The sequence below is a fragment of the Zeus faber genome (assembly GCF_960531495.2).
Source record: "Zeus faber genome assembly, chromosome: 7".
Taxonomy (NCBI): domain Eukaryota; kingdom Metazoa; phylum Chordata; class Actinopteri; order Zeiformes; family Zeidae; genus Zeus; species Zeus faber.
In genome coordinates, this window is record NC_137203.1 from 8,071,152 (window position 1) to 8,095,445 (window position 24,294).

A 24,294-nucleotide genomic window follows, 5' to 3' on the forward strand; every position below is an offset into this window, starting at 1 on the left:
GACCACGCCCTTCCTTTGGAGGAGCTGAACACGGAATCGGGAACCTACACGTGTCCGGTCTCGTGGGCCACGACGAACGCCGAGGAGAAGCCGTCTTCGTGGTTGAGGGTGCAGCTTCGCACCGGGTGGCACATGCCCGTCACCGGAGCGTAACCTGGAGTAAACGGAGCAGAAAGGACGGATTGAATGAGAAACGAGAAAGACAGATAAGCGAGAATAGCATTGTGAATTAGAAAGATAATGATGGAAGGAGGAAAACAGCGCCACGAGACCACTGAAAAGAAACGCCTCACAGAAGGAGCGCACGGCAGATCCCGGTCTTCGGAACAAACCCCCCCGAGATTAAACTCAATTACAGCGTGCACGTGCGACCCTCAACGTTTAGGAGTGAGCCCCACAAAATTCTCTCCAGAGAATGAAAACCAAAATAACACACCGCCCAAGGAAGTACCCTGAATGGTACGTCTGGAAATACAACTCAAACAACCAGAACCTCCTCACATACTTTACATCCACTTCCAGATTTTTTAATCCAAGGTATTTGGTTTATAGTCATCCAGGAAAAACCTTTAAAAAACAAGATTTGTTTGGATTATGTAGATTCAAACACATTTTTTGAGTTATTAGATCAGAAAATGCACATAAAATATTCTAAAATGACTTGTAAATGCAAGGAAACAGTGTGGTATTATAGTATTTTGACCACTTGAAGACATGGTCAAAATACTTTTGTAAAAAGTAAAATAGTAATGCCCCATATTTCTCTGCGTTGCTACCAAACTACCAGTGTGGTACAATAAACGGGAAAGCAATGCAATGCAGCAATGCAGCACGAGTGGCATTTAGAGCAAGTGTGAGCTGCGAAAGCGAAAGACGCTCCTCGATCGATCTCAAGCGATGGAGCTCGCTCCGCTGACACGCTGCAATGGTAAACAATGTGCACCCTGAGTTGCACATTGTTTGTTGAGATCGATCGAGGAGCGTCTTTCGCTTTTCGCAGCTCACACTTGCTCCAAATGCCACTCGTGCTGCATTGCTTTCAAAAATTCCAAGATAAATGGGCTTCTGTTGGTCAGGCAGAACGCAAAGAAACGCAAAGAAACACAGCGGCGCAACAAGGCGGCCTCCGTAGAGGCGTACCTGCTCCCTATGTATATAAAAACGACTCATTCTAAGGTAACGGCAACACAACAATTAATTTATTTTCATGGGATTTTACACTAATTAAAACATACTTGTGAATATTATATTCCATTTCTGCGAAGCCAGTTCCATAAATACTACACACTGCACATTAAGTGATGTTCTGGTCGGCTAATTATGAGACCAGACTTCCAGGAAGGAAACAAACAAACTGTTTATTTATATACAGTATATATATATATATTCAGTATTTCCATTTAGTAGTTCCACACTGGTGCCAATTTCATATTGTATGAATGTTAATATATGAATCAAAAGGACATTTCCCTTGAAACAACCAATTACATAGTACTTTACAAGGTAATTGTCTCTCCACGGCATTTAATTCATTAAATAAAAAATGTCATTTTAATGAATTCCAGTTTTTATTTATTATTGAAAATCTTACAATTATTTTCCAATCATTTGATTTATGATGCTTAAATTTTTTTTTTATGATTTTTTTTTTTTTTTAATCTTTCAGGTATTTTCCAAACATTATTTATTTATTTCATTTACTAGACTGACCCATGTAATTAGTTTCAAAATTGAATATATGTTTACTCAGCAGTCTTAAACACAACTTTTCCATTGGTTACAATCATTTCATTCGATTATTTTTTAACGAAGATTGATTTATCAATCACTCGTTAACTGTTTCACAATTTCAGCCATCGCATCCGCAGCCTGCAGAGAAGATTCCCTGTCGCCCGGTTGTTAATTATTCCCAGTTTATTCCCTCCATTGATAGATTGATTGGGGATGCAGAGCTGGAATGCGCCGCTGCATGTTAACTAAACTACCTTTCTGTTTCTCGGGATGGATCGAGCGGGAACACGGCCACTGGCTGGTGTTTTTCAAAATGTCTCGAAAAGTGATCCCATTATGAAGTCCCGTCACTGACAGTGTCAGTTTCATTTTTCCTGTCTCTCTCCGATGCTCAGAAAAATAAGGCTCGGTCATGGCCAGCCGCAGAAAAGTGATTGTTGGATGATTTCCCCAGATGCCATGAAAGTAATTTTGCATTTGATTACTGGAGTGGTAGAGGAGGCCGCAACTCAGATACAACGCCTAATGATCCTGATCCCCACTCGCAAAAATGGTCTCTCATATACCGTACATACACACATATACGTATGTTTCTAATTTTTTTATGAAGTAGATATAAGACCAGATCAACAGTCTTCAAAGCACGTAGAGCCATGATCTTTATCTACTGTATGCTGTATTGTATGTATGGCAAGACAAATCCTGATATCAATGGGGGTTTTATCTGCAGAACTAAAGGATCACTTACAATAGATGAAGAAAAAAAAAAACACCACAAAACGTTCTCGAATATTTTCACTGTTAAAAGCTTCCTGCATTCCTAAGGAGGGATTCATTAAGAGTCACATCTTATTTTACCCTTACAATTATTAATCGAAAGTTGTCCTGGAACCTTCCCTTCCTCTGCTAGGACACGGGACAGCAACAGAAAAGAGCGAAATGTTGAATTGATTGAACGGTAATGTGCAAACCTGCAGACGGTCACATTGTAATTTATATTCCAGAATTTCAGCATCTTACAGGTCAGAGTTCCAAAACCTCCCAGCGAATGTGAATGTGTATTTTTACTGTTCATTTTCTTTTTAGGTTTATTGAGAACATTCTGTTTAATGTTTACATTTTTGGATTTAACGTTTATCCCTTTGGCCTATTGCACATTGTGATTATTTTATTTTCATCTTTCTGGTTCACCGTTTCCAGAGAAAGAGCAAACTGGGCACAAAAACAGGATTTAGTTCCTGAAGGGGAGAAAACGCATTTAATAGAAAATTTGGAGTCTGGACCGCGTTAAAAAATAAGATTCATGTAAACACGATGCACGGACGCAGGTTGCCTGGTTCTGAAGAACGCCGGGAGTCTTTGCAGATTTCGAATAACGAGCATCTGGCTGGAATATAAGACCTGTTTATGTGTTTATACATAAAATATTAATTATACACATTTTTAATTTGTATAAATCATACCACAATGCGCCTCGTCCCCACGTGTCATCACGGATCATATTAACATGTTTTTTCAGGAGCGCTTGTGGTTCGATCTTGGTGATCTAGTGACGATTTTATCCCATAAACACTTAGTGAATAAATCTTAAATGGAAAAACGTAGGATTTTCTCCAGATTTAGCCACCTAGGAGCTACATGTATAGTAGGCTCATGATGTTTTTTGAATACAATCCCATAGCTTTGAATGTCTGGTGCTGAGCCCAGATTGCGAGAAATGACAAAATGATTTTAGAATGTCAGTTTAAGCCACCCTTCCCAAACAGGACATCGAGTGCTATAGGCTGATCATTTTGGGTACACACTAATGTGGTTTACATTCCAAACCACGTGTGATTTCATTGTCTTGGTTTTTAAAAGAAGCCTATTCCGTTTAAGAGACTCATGTCAATAATTTGCTCTGGGCGTCGCCACTTATGTGCTTCTCTGTTCATTATTCATAGGCCCACATATTGGAGGCTCATTCAACCTGTGAGGAAAAGCAAAAAAAAACAGTGTTTATCCCTGAAACGCAGCAGCTGAACACGTGTGAGGCGTTCACTAATTCATAACGAGGTGAAACAGGGGACAAAGTTCAACGATTCGAAAGCTAATTCCATGAGACGTATTTGCAAAAATATGACATTACCATTACAAAAAAGACCCATGCACACGGAAGAGCAATAACATGTCATCAGCGAGCACATGTGTCAATCGTAAATCAGCATTATAACCAAATTTGTTTTCACCTGTGTCATGTCTGGAAATAGGGCAGGAATCACCTGACACGACAGCGATCTCCACGGAGGAGCTGAACCAACGGCCTGCTGCCACGCAAGTATGAAGAGATTACTGTGTTTTCAATAGAAAAGTATGTGGAAGTTATCACACATGGAAGCCGACTGGAGGGAATCCTAATCACCCTGGTGGTTGATTGGAAAAGGTTGTGTTTCATATGAGAAGATTAAAAAGCTATAAGCCAGTGTTTTAAAACCACTTTGCCTTTATGGAAGTGGAATTTCAAATTCCACATCAATAAAGAAAGAAAAATAATAGAGAATAAAGAATGATATATAAGCAATACTATAAGCATTTTTTGGTTTCATTTAACATGATCTCTGGAGTACGGATGGCTTCTCGTTCCACTGTTTCAAGAGTGGGTAATGTACACTGATGTTGGTGCCTATGGAAACGGTATTGTTAAAAGGTGTTTACGGGGATTTCATACAGTAAATCACATGCAGAATAAGCTGATTTAGCTGAATTCTGCCATTGATTTCATGTTACTTGCAACTTCGTGTAACATTACTGGTAACAGCATCAAAATGGCAATTACTCAATAAATAAAATATAACAATAGTAAAATAATAAATGTAATAAATAAATGAATGGAAATGTAACCCGGCGCATATCCTGCGCAAGGCAACCGATTAACACCAATGGGGTCTACACTGCACACCTCGCCCCATGCAAAAGCCCCCTAGAGCCACAAAATGCACATATATTACAAACTGGATGATGATATCACAAAGCGCTCCGCTCCACAAACTCATCTCGCTACGCTAACTTTCTGCTACTTCCGAAAAATTTGCAACGTTTTTTTCCTGCTCCAAATAAATTGCGATGTTGATCAAACTTATAACATAAAATGTATGAAATGCCCAGAATCAAACCAGACCTCATTCATGTCCGTGGACATGAAAGACGGTGGACATTTTTATCCGGAAAATGCCAAGGAGAAAAACTTAGAACAATCCCAACAAAAACACTAGGGCAGGGCTGGACCCCTTCTAATAAAGATAACAACAAAAATAATAATAAATGCAAAAATAATATTTTAGATATTTTATAAACATTAATAAGAAATAATAAGTATGATTGAGATGCTGGGTGTCCCTTCCTCCTGCTCATATCTTACCCTGCATGCCGGTGGGGCCGAAGCCCTGGCGCGTCAGGAAGATGGCGTGGTCGTGGTGCTCCGAGTGCTCGGTGTCGGCCTTCTGCTGCACAAAGGCCCAGCGGCAGACGTTCTCCAGGCTCCGCGAGGGGTTTCCCCGCTCGATGAGGCTGATGGACTGGTAGGACAAACACAAAATACCCCTCATTAGCGGAACAGAAACAGAAAGGAAATACAAACACGGAGTCTCACTGTCAGAACACGGCATCAAGGGAGAGCTTCCACTGCAAAAATATTAGGTGCACTATTTTACAGTGTTGGAATAAAATTGTTATTTATATAACCGCTTATATGTAGTAACATATATAATTTACGTTGAACCCAGTTATCCCTGTTTTGTTATTATCCCACCGACTGGGTTATTGTGCAATACCTGGCCACCACACCTGTCACTGGCCAGGTAATTCATCAGAGCTCACATTAACGCCAATATGGCAGTGAGCCACTCTCTATTACCCCTTTCCCACTGCGCCAAAAACCCAGTAACACCCGCTAACATTTGGCATTTGTCACCAGTGGGAAAGGAAAAAATCTCAGTCCCATGTCAAATCACCCGGCAATAGTTGACCCGCTCATTTTGGCCCATTTACCTGCGTGACGCGGGTTGAAATTCTGGACGCTGGCACATGAATAGACAGGAATATCCGTGTATCATTTCATCATTTCATATCCCATTTGGTATACAAAATCAGAAGTTAGGACTTTTTTCCCGCATGGGGGACCGTGAAACGTTGTGAGTGTGGGGATCGCACCGTGGGGAGCACAGTGGAGAACCCCCACGCTCCCTGCCGGGCTCCGCGTCACTCCAGCACCGCCCCAAGCCCGTCTCCGAACCGCAGGAGCATCTCCGCTCCCCACCACCGATGGTCGTTTGTGAACGAGCCGATTCTTTTGAACGGCTAAAAAGACATTTTTTTCCAAGTTTAACAGTTTGTTATTGTTGTTTCTTTTGCTCTACTGTTTTATTCCCAATCACACTGGAACCATGACACGCCCCGTTCATGACGTTGAACGTGACGCACCAGGACTCCATTTCTCCTGGCAATGGGAAAGGTGTCAATCGCCTATTTTCAGCGGGTCAACCCGCTAATTTTGGTGTGAAAACTGTATTAGTACTCAGCACGGGAAGGAGAGGGTGGAATCACTCCCTGCATGACCCAAAACTATCAAGTTTTTATCATCCCACCAAACAAGAGCCTAACATCAAGCGTCTTAGTAGAAAATCAACCCCCGATCCATGAACCTACTCCACTCACGGTGACCGCCACATCAGACTGGTGAGTAAACGCTCGACAATAACCCACTGACTCACCTGTTTATTCACCACCATAACACGCCGCAGCCAGTTCAGACATTAAGTGGAGCAATCTTTGCATTCAGCTTTTTGCACAGCCGCCACGCATACAGTAGCACACTGTGAACAATGATAGATATCTGTGAGACGGTGCGGTCTGGCGGAAAGTGATGATGCCCTGCCGCCCAAACTCATTTTCCAAGTCATTTAGCATTTCCGGGCCATTATTGATGGTTTTGTGATTTTCACTTTCACCTCTGCCAGAGCCGGCGGGGGCAGGAACTGCTTCCTCTGCAGCCATTATACGAGCTGCCCATACAAGCACAAATCCTAATCAAAAGATGGAGCATTGAGCATTGAATTGATAGTCCCCTTGACCCGTGTGTCTATCTCAACCAAAACAGCATTTAGAGCAGTATTAGAGCAATATTTTAACAATTTCCTACACTGCACCAGGTGAACATTTCCCTTCTGGTTCTAACTGCAGGTGGATGGAGTGTGTTGTGATAATTTACAGCTTTGATGGAATATTTCCTTTTCTACCAGTAAATAACGGATCATCATCGATTTTGATTCAGCACACCTGGATAAAAAGTCTTTCTGAAAACCAATTCCTACCATGGCGGGCGGGTCGGCCATAACAGCTTCCCAGTTGCCCCGGGCAACCGCATTTGGGCCTTTATCAATCATCTTTTGTGGTATTGTTGCGTCGTCATCGATCAGCCTGGTAAAGCTAGCAATAATCTATTGCACTGAATTACAAAATGATTCCATTTCATATCACAATAATAACAATTAAGTTTGAAGAATAATAAGAATGATCCCTCCCTTTCTAATGACGTAGGAGAAGCTACGGTGGCTACAAGCTAACATTAGCGAACTTATGCTATAAAGCTATTTTATTCTAGGTGTTTAGTCTGATAGTGAGATAGCGTTAGCAGGATACACACTCCAAGGCCAAATAGGATGGACCACCCAGTAACGCTAAGCAGGTGTGAGGAAGAGCCAGCGCTTGGTTTGTCCATGCTGGGTTACTGTATAAAAATGGCCGTGCAACATGGGGGCCTCCCTGGAAGAGGACCCGCTCCCTATGTAGATTAAAAACGGCTCATTCTGAGGTAACCAAAACACGATTAACATTCTCATGGGAATATTCGCCAATTAAAACATGAATGTTATATTCCATTTCTGCAGAGTGCCTTCAATAAATTCTACACACAGCAAACTGAATTCTAAATACTGTATATCAGAATAAATTACATCAATCTCCATAACTCTGTACACAATTACTTATACATTTTAATCAGAATTGCCTGTACTAACCATAAATTAGCTTCGCAAAAATGGGAACCTCAACAGCGACAATAAGCCAGTGAACACCTAGCCTAGCATTCAGTGACCCTATTGCAAGTTGCCAAATTAAAAAGTGTACAAAAAGGTATTTAGCTTGATTATAAATGCTTTATGTTTGCTTTGAGTGTGTTTTATCAACGATCTATGAACAATTTTATCAGGTTCAATTTTATCCTTGCACATTTATATTCCAAACGGCTACATGGCTTGGAAGGCTAATGAAGCGATTGTAATTGACTCACCAGAATACCCAACATGCACAGCAGTTTCAACAACGACTGTAAACACTGACTTTGCATTTTCACTTCCTCAGAATATTTTCTCTATATTTTCCATTTGATTAAAAGTGGTCCTTAAGTTGAATGTTTGTGGAGTCCAATAGCCTTGTTTGCTGCCTACTGCAAGAACTGGAAAAAAACCCAAAACATGGCGGTCACCTGCACTTCCTGTCTGGAACCCTGAGCCACCAGGGGGCAGGAGTTCCCGAAAACAGAATAACAATATATATTAATTCTTACTATCCTATCTGTTTAGATGACCTGGGTTACACTAAAACATAAATGTATTCTTATATTAGATTAGATTAGATAAGATTAGATTAGATTCAACTTTATTGTCATTGCACAAAGTACTGAGACAGCGAAATGCAGGTATTAGGGGGGCTGTCATTGTGGTGTAGAGTTCAGCAGGATGACAGCTCAGGGGATGAAGGTGTTCCTGAACCTGCTGGTCCTGGAGGTTCCCGTAGCGCCTCCTGGATGGGAGGAGGGCAAACAGCCTGTGACTGGGGTGAGAGGTGTCTCTGGAGAAGCTGCGTCGGTGATGCGTTGGGCAGTTTTCACCACCCTCTGCGGTGCTTTCCGCAGCGGTGCAGTTGCCATACCAGACTGAGAGGGAGTTGGTGAGGATGCTCTCGATGATGTAGCAGTAAAAGTTCCCCAGGATCCGTGGAGACAGGTGGGCTTTCTTCAGTCTCCTCAGAATGAAAGACGCTGATGAGCCTTCTTCACGAGGGTCGAGGTCTTGAGGGCCCAAGACAGGTCCTCGGGGATGTGGACACTCAGAAACCTGAAGCTGGTGACATGCTCGACCTCCATCCCGTTGATATGGATGGGGTTGTGTGTGTCACCTTTCATCTTCCTGAAGTCCAGGAAGGGCTCCTTGGTCTTCTTGATGTTAAGGGCCAGGTTGTTTTCGGTGCACCACACCCCGAGGTGCTGGACCTCCTCCCTGTTGTCCGTCTCATCCTTGCTGTTAATGAGCCCAACCACCGTTGTGTCGTCTGCAAACTTGATAATTGTATTGGAGCCACGTAAAGTAGTGCAGTTGTGGGTGAAATGGGAGTAGAGGAGAGGTCTCAGTACACTTTCCTGTGGGATGCCGGTGTTCAGGCTAAGGGTTAAGGAGATGAGGTCGCCTAATCTAACATCACCTAGTAGTCTAACATCACTTAACATCATCGTCACCTAGTTTGGTGACCAGTCTGAAGGGGACTATGGTGTTAAATGCAGAGCTGAAGTCGATGAATAGCATTCTCACGTAGGTGTGGGAGAGGGCGGAGCGTAGTGCCGTGGAGAGGGTGTCCTCCGTGCACCTGTTCTGGCGGTAGGCAAACTGGAGGGGGTCCAGTGTTGGAGGTAGCCAGGATTTGAGGTGAGCCAGGACCAGCCTCTCGAAGCACCTCATGATGGTTTGGGTGAGTGCAACAGGGCGGAAGTCGCTTAGGCTCGCTGCAGAGCTGTTTTTTTGTACCGGCATTATGGTGGTGGATTTCTTCTTGAGGCACATGGGGACAGCTGCTAGGGTCAGTGACAGTTTGAAGAAGTCAGTCAGGACCTCAGTCAGCTGCTCAGCGCAGGCCCTGAGCATACTTCCAGGGATACCATCAGGGCCAGCAGCCTTATGTGCATTGATCTTGCTCAGTGCAGCACATACCTCGGTGGGGGAGTGTGTGAGGGGCTGGTGGACTGCAGCGAGCACAGCCTTGATGGCGGCCCCCTGGTTCTCCCTGTCGAAGCGAGCATAGAAGTTGTTGAGTCACTGGTAGGGGGGATGGTGTTGGTGGGTTTGTAATCCGTAATGGCCCGGATGCCCTGCCACATGTGTCGGGGGTCCCGAGTTGTTGTTAAAGTGCTTTCTGATCCTTAGCTTGTGGCTGCGCTTGCCTCTCCTGATGCCCCTTTTGAGGGTTGCCCTGGCTGAACTGTAGGCCTGCATGTCACCTGATCTGAAGGCGGTGTAGGCGTACCTCTCTGTTCATCGACCGCTCCTGGTCAGGGAATGTTGTGTTCTGTTTGGGGGTGGTGACACCGTTAATATCAGTATTGATGTAGTCCAGAAAGGAGGCGGCATATGAGTCAATGTCTGTGGGAGTCCAGGGTGACAAACATGCTCCATTCGGTGTGTTGGAACCGGTGCTGCCCCCTATGGCCATACTTTAACTGTCCTGGTTGGATGAGTTGTGTGTACTTGGGGAGTCGGAACAGTGAGAGGTCGTCAGACTATCCCAGGTGGGGGAGGGGAATGGCTTTGTAAGCTCCAGCCATGTTTGTGTAAACATGGTCGAGGGTCTTTTCCCCTCTAGTTTGGGCAGGAGACATATTGGTGGAATTTGGAGAGTACAGCTTTCAGGTTGGAGCAGTTGAAAACACCTGCAACAATAAAGGCTTCCGGGTGTGTAGTCTGTTGTTTGCTCATGGCAGCATGCAGTTCTTTCATTGCAAGCATTCGGGGCGATGTATGCTGCAGTCATGACAGATGTTATCTCTCTGGGCAGATAAAAAGGTCCATGCTTAACCCTGAGATATTCAAGGTAAGCAGAGAAGTGTCCCTCGCTGATACCATTGTCCGTGCAACAACCTTTGTTAATATAAATGCACAGTCCCCCTCCTCTGGTCTTAACGGAGTTATCAGTTACCATAATCGTTTTATGAGTGGTGATCAGCAGATGCAGTTCTTCCATTTTGTTTGTCAGAGATCATACTTTGGAGAGGAAAATGCTAAGGAGAGATAGCAGATGAGGAGTTAGCCTTAGCTAAGCCCTTAGCCCTTCTCTCTTTCCTCCCCTTTGTTTACGGTCTCAACGTCGCCTGCGACCTCTTGCGGTCGGTGGAGCTGGGTTGGTAGTCCAGATGATCACCGTGTAGAGCCGGAGATCGCTGACAAAATTATCGAAATTGTGTAATCCAATGTCCAAAATATCTTGACGGGTGTATGATAGGTTTGTAAAGCTGTTCCGACTGAACAAACTAAACAAAAAACTAGAAGGTATATGACCGCTAATTTGCAGAATCTGGTGAGACGCTGAACCTTGTGTTGTGCATGCACCGCCCATATTTAAATATACATGATTATCATATGTGTTTAGATTACCTAGGTTACACAAAAACATATATTTATGCTGCATTCACATGGAACACCGACGTCAGCATGACAGCAGACATTCACGTTTGGATAAAATACAATAAAATAAACCCAAATAATAACCATATTAAATGGCGTGGTACTTGTGGGGAGAAAGAAGGCAATAACTATTTTCCCCATATTAGTTTTTATAATCAGGGCAGGAAGATAACGTGGCAACATTTATGTTCTAATGAGTCGTATAATCCAGAATAAATGACTTAATTTAGCCAAAAGGAAAAGTGAGAAGAGGTGCCCCTGGCGGCGCTGGGCACGCCTTGGAGAAAGGGAGGAGTCGACTCTACCACATGTCTGTAGCGGCTGCCAGAGTCTTGCGCTGCAGTGACTCACTGTTTTCTCTGGAACATCGCGCTTAAATGGCTTAAATAAAAACTGTGGATTGATATAAAAGTTGCTTTTTCTATTTATTAATTGCACGTAGACTATTTGGTGCTTGAAGCGAGGAAGCAGGTGGAGGATGTGGACACGGTGGTCTTGCGTGTCACCGTTGGTCCGGTGATGAAGTTGTGGCTCCAGGTTATTACTTGTCTAATAATATAATTAAATATGAATAATTAATATTAAAAGAAGGGCTTCTATTTCCAGTGGAATAGATCTGCTGATCCTGGTAGTGATCAACAGATCATTGATCAATACAAGGAAACAGATTTCTATAGATGCGCTCTCTCTCAAAGCCGCATAACAATATCCATAAATATATCCATAATGGTAAATAATCCATTGTCAAACCATCCAATCCTTTGCATTATCACCGGCTTGTGTAAAGTCAACCAACTGCACATAGAACAGAGTTCATTTAAGGATTCTAGACTTACATACAAGTACGGCAAGTGCATTTCTCCTTTCACCATCTGTGTTGGAAGTGAATGGACGGCATTTACATTTTGGAGGGAATTTAACATTCATTTAAGTTTGCAATGAAATATTAATAGTGAGCTTCATTCTTATAACTTAATGTGTTACCAAAATGATTATATATAATAACAGACACAAAATAACTTAGTTAAATATATTTTATTGCAGTCTTTGGACGTCACCATAGCAACATATCGTTGTTTCGTTTTGCTGTTGCCATTTTAATGAGTTCATATTGAAATGTATATACTTTTTTCTATACATACATCTGTAGATATATATATTTTTTTTATTTTTTTTGTATACATATATCTATATATAGATATATATTTACAAATCGTAAAATCCATCATTGATTAAAATATTCTATTTAAATATTCATGAGACTTTCTAAATTAACTTTGAAATTGGACAGCTACAACTACCATGTGTGTTTACCATTTGTGTTGCAACAAAAAGCTCTGGCGCTCCACACACCACATTATGTAACCATGCGGCTGAAATCATATTGCAGAACTCACTGTTCCCAACACTGTGGTAAATTTAAAAAACAGCCTTTTCATAGAACTTACTGTCCTGTATAAAGACGTCAAAGCAGTGTTCCCCAACCTTTCCGCCATGTCATAAACCCATAGAACTGTGCTTGTTGTTATTAAGGTCTATTAAGAATTAGTGATGCAAGACTCTTGCACAATTTGTTCATAGGGAACAAATCTTTTAAATTATTTTGGAGTCACTACGGCATGAGAGCTGGCAAGCAAATAAATCTCCAACTCACAAATTGAAAATAATTACTCCAACGCAGTGCAACAAAGGTCTAGGTATTTGGCATAATTCAAATTGAATAGGACTGACTTGCAGTACGCATTCCACCAAAATAGATAATTTTGAAAGAATACATTGATTCTCATGAGAAGTCCATTCACGCCTCAGAGCCAAACCAACTCTCTGATAAATTTGATAAATAATTGGGCTACAGTTTTGCAATTTTGATCTTGCAACACAAGAGCCAGTTTCGGTCATTCATCCATTCAAAGGGGAATTTGAAACATTTTTCGCCTGTTTAAAAACACCGCTCCGGAGGACCACAGAGGTCGGCACTCACCTTGGCGTATCCCAGCATGATCATCCTCACCAGCACCACGTTGATGTGGACCTCCAGTGACTCGTCGTGGTAAATCTCATTCACCTGAGAGGAGAAGAAGAAGAAGAAGAAGAAGATGAAGAAGAAGAAAACATCAGAGGAGGAAGAGGATGAAGAGCGTCTCCCTCCTCTAATAGACTCCAGGAGTGTGGACCTGGAATACGGCTCCCACCCCCAGTTCACAGGTACTGGAAAACTGTGATAGTTTTAAAAGTTGGCATATGTAATGCAATGGGGCACTCACGACCATGTTGCCCCCATTGCTCTATATACTGTATGTATTCTTTCAATACTGGATCAATTTAAAATATGCTGATGCCAATCACTCGGGTTGACTCTCAATGGTCAAAAAATAAGGTTTGGTTTTAAAAATACTGTTCACACTCAAAGTGCTTCACATAACATCAGAATCCAATACAATAGTAAATAATAATTAAAAAAGCAAAAAAAGGAGAAGTACATTTAAACATAAACAGATATTACACTCAATCTCGGTTTTGGGTCATAGACCTTGAAGAGTGCGATCAATGAGCATGTTTCTGCAATAACCTTTGCCAGACATTTCCAATACGCACCGGTCAGATCGAAGACATTGGTCCAAATGTCACGTCGGATGTAAAATAGATTATTTCAGAAATGGTTTATAATGCACGAAAGTGAGTGTAAAAAAGAGATGAAGACAGAATGGGATAGAAAGAGAGAAGAGAGAAAGGCATCTGTATGTACGGTACTGTCAGTATTCCAGTGGTCCAGCTCCCTCTGGCTATGGGAGCAGGGTGAAGGAGAGGTGCATGCTGGGAAGCTCCTTCTCTAACTTAAGAGAGGGAGATTCTCTCGATATCCAGCTGCACGTACGCAGAAGCACTTGGCCAAGTGGATTTCCTGGGAATTTGTCGTGGTAACGATCGCAGCATTGCTGTGCAGACAATAAGCATTAAAAAAAGCTTGAATAATACAGTTTTTATACCAAAATGAGTGGGTATAGCAGGGTTTTTTAAATGCGGGTAAACCCGCTAAAATAAGGCGATTGATGCCTTTCCCTCTGCCGGTGAACGAGTATTGCTTTCTTTTTTTGTTCTGATTTGTCACGTTCAACGTCACAAACACGCCAGACAAGGGGCGTGGTTCCAGTGTGATTGGGGAAAATTTGCGTGTCCACCAGAACTGATGGGAGCCGGAGCCGATAAATGCCCGTGACGATTGCAGGGTCATTTATCCTGGGACTGAATGCCGGGTGTAACCTTTCCCACTAAAGACAAATGCCGGATATTAGTGGGTGTTACTGGGTTATTGGTGCAGTGGGAAAGGAGTATAATACTAATAAATGAAATATAACTGCAGGCAGCAATACGCAGGGTCCAGGGTCGTCGCCCCTTTAAATAAGTTAAATTCCGGCTTGGTGAGGTCTGAGCAACTGTGCGTAGGATTTCAACCTTCAATGTGGAAAAATAGAAGACACCTTGCCAGCGGCCACATGTCCGGAGGACACAAATCAAGTGGGGGCCATGGGGTCCTTTATGACCCAATTTGTGCTTTGCACTAATCAATTTGTCCTCTCTCTGCTACTCTCAACATGAATGTTAAGGAAATAAGGAGTCAATAAGAGTAGCGCAAAGTTGCATCAATGATATTAAGGATTGAAACATCAAATCATAGACAAAATGTTTGGTCTGTAAAAATAAACATTTTGCTATATTTGGAAGAAGTTAGAACCTATTGATGATTTGGGAAATTTCAAATGACCTGGTAGACCACAGAGACCACGATGGTGGATGACTGAACAATACATATAAATTCTGACAGTGATGTTATTGAACGTTTAATACACTGCACTTTGTTTAATCCAATTGTCATCTGGTAATACTTTAACTGAAAATTGTAAAACATTATTAAGGTTAATAGTAATAAAATAATACCAATGATCATCACTTGGTACCTTTGTATGTTAAGAGTTTGGATATTATATTCCTTTAGTTGAAGTCTAATCACAACTATATCTGTGTGTGGGGATCTGAGTACTCATCAACTTAGGCATGCGTACAATGATTGCTCCTTTGCTGCATACGTCTGCGCGCGTGAACCGTTCTGGATAAAACTCGCCATATTGGCACTGCCCCGAATACAAATCCTATTCAGATTATCTGTGGGTTCCTCGGATCCATGACATCCGTAATAGTTCTGACGTCAGTCACATCTGCACGTGCCGCCATCGTGGTGAGGTCCCGATTGTTGAACAATCACTAGACTGTGCAATGCCATCATGTGACCTGTGCAGGCCCTTCATTTGCGCATGCGTTGCGGCGATGCTAAAAAATACAGTTTTTTTGGAATTTATCCATGATAATGGACTGATCTGGATGAAACTTGAATGACAGCATTCATCTTGTCTGTGAGCGTGGCGGATTAATGACATCCATAGACTAGACCACAGACAAATGCAAAAAACAATTTAATTTAAACGAAAATAATTATACGAAATATAGCAGATATAAATGTGATATTTGTAGTTAAATTAATAAATAAATACATAATTTCAATACAAATAGCCAAATATAGAAAAATAGGCGAATAAGACAAAAACAGCCAAATATACAAAAAAATAGCCAGGTAAAAACTTTTAACGGCCAATCATCCAACAAAATGTGGTTATATGCAGAGAATAAGACTATTTAAACGGCAGAATCTGGGTCTAGTATAGCTGTGACTATAAAATATAAATATATACGGACATACTGTATAGAATTACTAAATACGTATACAGGCCTGAATAATAATGAATGAATAGGTATAAGCTATTACTGAAAAAATCCCTAAAAAACAATTATCCCTAATACAACATGTGCTTTTTTTTCCCTCAACTGAATAGGACCTTTTTACCCCTTAAGGGAAAATTGTAAAAGTCAACAACAGCCTTGCCATGAGCGATAATAATATGAACGAATCTGCATTATTTTAAGGCTTGTTTGGTTCCCACTTAAAACCTGAAGTTCAGCTTGAGAATCACAAAACACCATTGACGGTCAAACGGTACCTTTATGAAAAGTCATGTTAATCTTCATATTATGCAAAGTATAAAGGACTTTTTTTTGCCAGTCAATCTGCTATGCCAGCTGATTGAACTTCCTCTGGGTACTTTTTCATTCACTAAGAACACAAAACGCATCTTTGCAGTCATAATATTTAGGTCAGGTCCTGAAGGATGGATGCATACAGAGCTTTTCATATTTAGCAGGATAACAGCGACTTGTCCGGGCCTCGGGCCTTTCTAATGCTAATAGACGGGTTATCTACCGAGCGGAACGACGCGTTGGACGGATCTTATTGACCGCCATGTGGCCACGGACTGCGCGGACATGTGTTGTCGTTTCCCATCAAGGCAATCACGCTGTGTGCGAGGACAAAATTGTTAAACCCGGGGCAAAACCAATCCACCGCCGGACCACTTCCAAATAGGAAACCCGATTGGTGGCGCGGAGCTCTCGGGCCGAGACAATAGGCGGCGTTGGCGGGAATCCGTGTCAAATCGCGGCTCTTTTCAGCCAGGTCACTGAGCCCGTCCGCCTCACTGCACAATGAGTGCTTCAGTGTTCCACACAGACAAGAAAAAATCAGGTAGGAAAGGGAGAAATTAAGTTCAACGAGAGCCGCGCACAACATGAAATTGTCAAGAGAGCGGCGATGATTCCCCGCCACGGGAGCGTACCAGAGGAAGGGGGGCATTGTGCAATAGAGCCAAAATGCATGTATTGCTCCAGGTTCAGTGGACTAAAGCGCTCGCTGCCTGCGCTCTAAACATCATAAGAGAGCGGAAAAACAAACATCCACACGCCCTTCATCCGGAAGTAACATCTTCACCGTGTTTGGCCCCGGACGTCCAGCTTTTGCTCCACTGGTACCGAGGAATCCGCCAGAAAAAATCCACCCTTCCAGGCACGCAGATATTCATTCCACATGTTCCTTGCAGGTTTAATTTCTCCCCATGTCAGATTGTTTTTCTTGTTTTCCTGGGTTTATGAAGGTACACTTAAGGCATAAGCAACTGGGGACCAAATTCAAATACAATTATTTTATGGTTATCAACCCAATGCTTTTGATAAGCAAACATGATTTGGCAATCGATACCAGATGTAATCACATTTAGTCGTTTTTTTTTTATTCAAATGTGGCATAGACCTTCAACTCAGTATTTCCAAAGTAAAAAAAAAAAAAAGTGATTTGTTATTTTAAGAAAAGTTGCATCAAGCTTCCTGGAAGTTCATGTCTTGGAGCAGTAGACAGAGTGCGATCTTAGCAGCTCCACCGGTGCAGTGCAGTTGCGTTCTACAGGTTGCATCCCGATGGAGAGAAGCGTACAACATCCTGTGTTTACACGTGCGCGTTCACGTTTTCCCCGTGATCCCATCGCTTTCCGTCAACCTCCGCCACGACGCGCGGGCGAGGCCGGTTCGAAACTCAAAATTTGCCCTTCGAGGTGCTGATCGATCGGTGTGTGCAGGAGGCGCCGTATTGTGCCGGAGCTTCTGAGAACACGAAGCCTCAGTGTTCTTAGACGGCTCCTGCCCTTGACTGCCGCACAAAGAGAACTTTGTTCCTGGTGCCTCCACAGCATTTGGCACGCAGCATTCACCACAACTGAAACATTGTCACTGCCATGTCCATAACGTGGCTACTCATTTCTGCCCCTGTTCACACACAAACACACGCCTCTTTACAGCTTCTAAAACCTTTGAAGGGGTGTCGGCCTTCTTGCGCTCATGGAGTGATTAAGGGGCTACAGGGGGCTTATTTCCTCCCGTCAGCCGACTGTCCGTGCAAACAAATCCCTATCCCTGCGATGAGCATGTAATGATAGGAGCCAGGATTAGGTCGATACTGAGTGACAGGGCGGAGACGTGCAAATTGGAGCGGTCGCGCTCAGGGATCCTCACTGCTTTTCCAACACCAGAGGAAACGGGAAATGTGTGAAAACACTCTCGTATGAGATCCCGCTGGGAATGGCACTATAGCTGGCTGGCCAGAAGCGAAAAGAAAACCGCCGCAAGGTCCGGGGCGTCCACAAAGTAAATACATTTCAAATCGAATCAGTTGAGGTACGTCGATAAGGGCTAGTGCGACTCCAATTCCTCAAAATAAATTGCCGTCACTACCATCAGTGCATACGCAAAGAGACTCTGACGAGGAACCGACCGCGCCGGCGTTCCCGCGCATGGGGGTCCACATCCTCGGAGGTCGTCTCGGAGTCGGTGAGGTTGAATCACCTGGTCCTAGGATGCCAGACGCGTTACATGAGCTGCGATGCCCGCCGCCCGGTTCCTCGCTGCGGAAAAGAGGAAGCCGAACATATGAAATGGGGAAGTCAGGAAGGGTCCAATTACGGGAGAGAAACCCCTCAATAAAAATGAGTCTTGTCAGAGTTGCTCCCACGTGTGACACTGGGAGTGACATCCAGCCACACTGAACCCTGCAAGTCAGTGAAACGGAACATTTCAATTCCAGTTTGGATGCGTCAGGAGCGCCGCTGCGTTCCTCGGCAGGAGCTTCTGTCTGTGAAGTGGGAACGGGGGGACATGAGACGCGATCCAAGGCTGGAATAGATGTCAAACAGTGATTTAATAAGGGAGGAGAGAGAGAGAGAGAGAGAGAGAGAGAGAGATAAAGACTACAGACTAGAGACCACAGTACAGACCCAGCGAGCACAGTCTGGCCGTGGAGGGAGGCCGCCAAAGGCAGACCTGGCTCCCCAGAGGAGAGAGACGGTGCAGCCACTGCACCCGGTGGGAGGTGGACACCCAGCTGCACCAAGACATCAGAGGCGCATACTGCACCGCACATTAAGCTGCCCAAAAGGACTTTGAAAACATGGCTGACAACAAAAAAGTTCCATATCTGCGGGGCGAAATACCGCAGCGGCAGCAAGATTTGTGAGCTGTTGTGAGCGGAAAAGGTCATGTCCAATGGATTACAAGCACCTACCTTACAAGTCTACATTTTTCTATTTTATTTGGAGTTATCTTTTAGTGGATATTTATATTTCTAGCAGAAAAATCGCAATTTCCACTATGTATGTACATTTATTTTTATTTTCTTGTTTGTTGTATTATGTCACACTTGCTTTGGCAACGTAAACACCTGTTTCCCATGGCAATGAAGCCCCTTTGAATTTAATTGATTTGAGAGAAAGAGAGAGAGAAAGATAAGAGAAGGAAAGAGGGAGACTGGGAGCGAGGGACAAAAAAGAAAAGACAAACAAAAGCAGAGAGAGAGGGAAAGAGAGAATACGGCCAAATATCCATGGATGCCTTGGCAGGCTTGCATGAGCTGGTGAGAAAGAGAGCAGAGGGGGGGGGGCGATAGAATGGAGGACGATAACAGACCCTCAACAGTGAAAGGATATAAATACCACCATTCTCCCTGTCTCAGTTCAGACAATAGAGGGAGTTCCATGTTTCCATGTTTTTTCATCCATCAGACGCACCTTAACAAAGTGAAACAATATGCGATAAGTATTTACAAGGATGCATTTAAAATAAGGGATTTACAATGATGTATTTAAAATCAGGTATTTACAATAATATATATAAAATAAGGTATTTACAATGGTGTATTTAAAATAAGGGATTTACAATGATGTATTTAAAGTTAGGTATTTACAATGATGTATTTAAATTTAGGTTTTTACAATGATGTATTTAAAATAAGGGATTCACAATGATGTCAAACACTGTATTTCAAACCTCACGAGGTGTTTGTGTGTGTGTGCGTGTGTGTGCGTGTGTGTGCGCGCGTGTGTGCATGTATGTGTGTGCGTGTTTGTCTGCATGTGGGCGTGTGTGTGTGTATGTATGTGTGTGTGTGTGTGTGTGTGTGTGTCTGTGTGTGTGTGTGTGTGTGTGTGTGTGTGTGTGTGTGTCTGTGTGTGTAGCAGTTGAAATGAGCGGGAGATGCAGACACGGGATACAGGCGCAGGGAAAGAAAAGAAATACGTGAACACAGAACGCCGTCTCAAATAACTGTAGATCTGCACAGGGACGATGTGGGGAAGTGTGATTAGCCGGCCGCAGCAGCAGCCAGCGGGGCCCTCTACTGGAAGACACACAAACAACTGCACATCTCCCCCCGTTGCCATGGCAACCAGTAATGGGCAAACACAACACTTAGCTTAGCTTGGGAAAATGATTGAGCAAACCCTGCTTTCCTGTTAGGGGAGCAGGGGAAGGGCTGCAGGGATATCAATAACAACCGCTCTCACACACTCCTTGGGTTTTATTCCCTAAAACGGTGAGCAAGGCTAAACCCCGCTAACCTGACCAGCACAAAGAGTCCGGTACGAGAGGGTTCCCAAGATCCGGCGAGAAAATATGCCCTCTCGGTAACCACGGCAACATATGCCTGCAAACAAAACCCGGCAGCTGCTCTGTCCCTCCAACTTTAGGGATGGCGCCCGTACAGCATTGTGTATGAATATTCTGATCGCTGACTGCACTGCTTTTGCCGCCGCTGTTACGCGTGAAATTTACCTCCGGGGGGGGATTAATAAAGTGTTGAGGAGTTGCAGATAAAGCCAAAAAGAGCTGATCTGCAGAAGTGCAAAAGAGTCAATAAGATCCTGGGAAAACTGATAAAATGCACGGGGATGAAAATGCGTGCAAGCCTTTCTTTTTTAAAGGTTTTAAGCGTTTGCCTCATTGGGCTGCGTGAAGCACAGTGAGAAGCGGCAGCAGAGCGCCACCTTCTCCCAACAGTAAGGCCTTGTTGTGCTACGTGCCGCTAAGACACAGACGACTCGGACTCCCCACTCAAAGATATTTGAGTCTTGACTTGTTTGCGGCTTCCTGCCTGGGATCGTTGGCAAGATGGCGGCCGAAAGAATGGACTTCTCTCATAGTGACGTAGAGTGAGCCGTTGGAGAGTCAAGGTTCAGGTCGCTTCATGGGAGGGAAAAAGCTCTCCATTTTGTCCTTGGTGGAATGTCCAGTTTAACATAATATCCCACAGATTTCATAATCAGTTCTTTGCATGTGTGACCCACCGCATACTGTACTCTAGGGTCACATTTCAAAATTTGTCATTTTTGTTCTTTCGCATATGTGTGTAGTGTAGAAGGAGAGCTTCCAAACAAGTTGTCGCGTGTGGGAATCAAGCAAACATTTTGGAAGCTTTAACCTACTAAAGATAAAGGTTTTTGAGACAGAATTTCTGAGAAATCAGCCTTTTAAGTTTTCATTTCCAGACTGTTGCAGAACAAAGTACCCATTTAGAAACACAATGAGTGCTTTAAATGGTTAGTATCTGGATAATGCTGTACTCCTTCAACGAGATCATGTGACATTTTTCTGAAATTTGAATAATTAATTTATAAAAATATTGGAAAATGCATAATTGAAATGAATCCTTAAATTTGTAGTTATTTTTTATTTAATTCTCAGGTCATGCTAACTATAGCAGCACAAGCCCTCTATTATTCTCTACCTTCTAAAAATTCCCATTTCCTACATTTATCGCTTTATAACAATGATAGTTTTAAGAAAGTGGCACTTTCACATTGTGGTGATGGAGCGGTGATATTCGGAGATCTCGGCGCTGTTATTGAGAGCGTCTGCCGCCCTCTTCTCATAATCCATAACAACACGGAGATGTCGTTGTCAGGGAGATATGAACTTTCTTGCTTCTGGTTTTTATTGTCAAACATTGTGACGGAGGTGACGTCAGCTCTTCTTCTTCGTGCCCTCAAAGCGGCATCGGTGCCACGTGGTTTTTATCGTACCAAGACGACGCCTTGTTTCATTCCCGATTTGATGGACTTTATAACCTTATTTCATCAAAACAGTTTCACATTCTGTCTTGATCTGCATGTTTGCTCCAAAGGAAAAAACTTGTTTGTGAGTAACTCAATTAATGCTGATAGAGGACGAAGCCTCAACCTTTTTTAATATTTATTTAATATTTAGAAATAAAATTGAGTTTTGAAAATGAGTTGAGAGACAGAAAACAACTTGAAGAACATAAATCTGCTATCACCTCATTTCGGACCAAAAGAAGGAATTTCCGATGGTTTTCACGCAAAGCCAAAAGTGCGGACGTGGTGTTTTGCGTCCAGCACGGCTCAGGCTGTAGATTCAGTTCATTCAGTAATGGCCTGTTTCCATTACATTGTACCGGCTCAACTTCACTCAACTTGCAACCCTCCTCCGTGTAGCTGGTCGTCATAGCGACGCATGAAAGCTAAAACTGCCATGACGTCATCTCCAACGCAACACAGGAACAAAGAAGGACATGGAAGGGATGGTGCTGTTGCCGCTTGGTGTGTGGCTCGCTCAATGTGTCACAGCAAGGAGACACATTTTGGTTGAGAAGAGGCTGATGGCAGCAAGACGAAAGTTTTGGAAAACGGCGGCTTTGTGCAGGATGAGCCGTGTCATGTGATGATGATGCGATGACGCCGTGACGCGGTGATGATTCCATGGACCATTCTCTCTGACCTGAATAGTCTGCGGTGTTTCCACGTGAGCTTTTGGCATCGCCTCAGCTCGCTTTGAACTTCAACGGAGGCGAATAAAAAAAAAAAATGCCAAGTACGATCCACATCCTTTTCCCCGATGGAAAACCAGAAAAGGCGAGTTGCGCTTGAGGTCTGATTTTCACGGATCTTTGATCTGCTCGAAGTCAGATTAAGATGAGAGCAGGAGCCCGTTGGTGTCTACCAAACAGGAAGTTGGGCAACACGCGGCGATGTCCCAGAGCGTCCAGGAAATGTTATTCTTTAGGAATTCTTTGCCTTTTGTTGGAAAAATCGACTCTGTGAGTAGACAGTCTCGGTGCGATGTCGTCACCATGGTAATGTTGTTAGTTAAAGCGCATGCTGCAACCGAAAGCTCCCGCATGTGTCGTACAACGGACACAGATTGCAGATTGGAGATTTAAGCCTCTTAAGTGCTGTAAATGTCCTCTTTTAATAAGCTTAATTAAATTTGTAATTAAATTAAATTGCATTTAATTTTGAGCAATGAGTATCTGATTAAAATGGAGATTCTAGACAACTGCTATAGCTTCAAAATACAACAAATAATCTCAGAGTCTGCAAAGTTTGATACAAAATGTAATTCTTATGGCAGTGTCAATAAAAAAATTTTTTTCCCCAATAATCATTACTGAAAAAAGGGCATTATTGATATACGACATCAGATGTCAATGCAACCACAATACAGTCAAAGGAAATACCTTTAAATAATCAAATAGACTTGTAGTCACCTGAATCGTGATTTTGCCACAATAGGAACCCAAATTCACAACAGAAAAAGCATTGTTGTTGATGTCATCCAAAGATGTGGAAAAAGTCTGACAATTCACCACTCCAAAAAAGATCAATACCAACCCAATGGGTTCACGTTTGGTTCAAAAAGGAAAATAAATAACTTTCCACCGTGACAGCAATTTTGCAGAAGCCCATCAACTGCGGCCAGTCACAGTCTGTGTGCGTGTGTGTGTGTGTGTGTGTGTGGATGTGTGTGTGTGGGTGTTTGTAAATTTACACACTCTCCCCGTGCTTTGATCATCTGGAGGCTCGAGCCGAGAAACAACCAGCAGCACATCCCATAATATCTGGAGCAGAGACCCCTGAACACAGGCGGGCTAGTGTCCTATCCAGGCGTACGCCGAGGTACTTTGGGGCTTGCTGGAACTCCAGACGCTTGTTATCCCCAGTCACATCCAGTTCCTTTTTTGCTTCCCTGTTGTTAAGGTGATAAGCTGCCGACACCGTCTTCCCAGTACTGAGCTGCAGGCGCCACCTGCAGGCCCTCTTCCATCGCCTTCCATGTAGGTTGACACAGCATGATGGCCAGCTCATCTGTGTATATAACATATATACCATATTTCCGAGATGTTGTATCTGGAAGGTCACGGATGTAGATGTTGAAATGTTGAGAGGACAGAACCCTGTGGAACCCTGTTTCTCAGTCTTCTGAGCCTACTTCACTGGCCGTTGTTGGTCCGTAGGATGAAGCTGCAGTTCGACAGCATCTCCATGATGAAATTTACCATATGCCACTGGGATTGTCC

At 43.2% G+C, this 24,294-nt stretch overlaps 1 protein-coding gene across 1 annotated transcript in view; it reads right to left on the bottom strand.

Moving 5' to 3' along the window:
* The window catches only part of adamts3 (ADAM metallopeptidase with thrombospondin type 1 motif, 3), a gene marked incomplete at its 5' end in the record, with an annotated part of 152,332 nt that overhangs the window by 59,879 nt on the left and 68,159 nt on the right, over nucleotides 1-24,294 (bottom strand). The window contains 3 exons of the mRNA XM_080003784.1: nucleotides 49-154; nucleotides 5,129-5,285; nucleotides 13,198-13,281. Of these exons, the coding sequence (XP_079859910.1) occupies nucleotides 49-154; nucleotides 5,129-5,285; nucleotides 13,198-13,281 (347 nt within the window). The remainder of the gene's footprint in view (nucleotides 1-48; nucleotides 155-5,128; nucleotides 5,286-13,197; nucleotides 13,282-24,294) is intronic.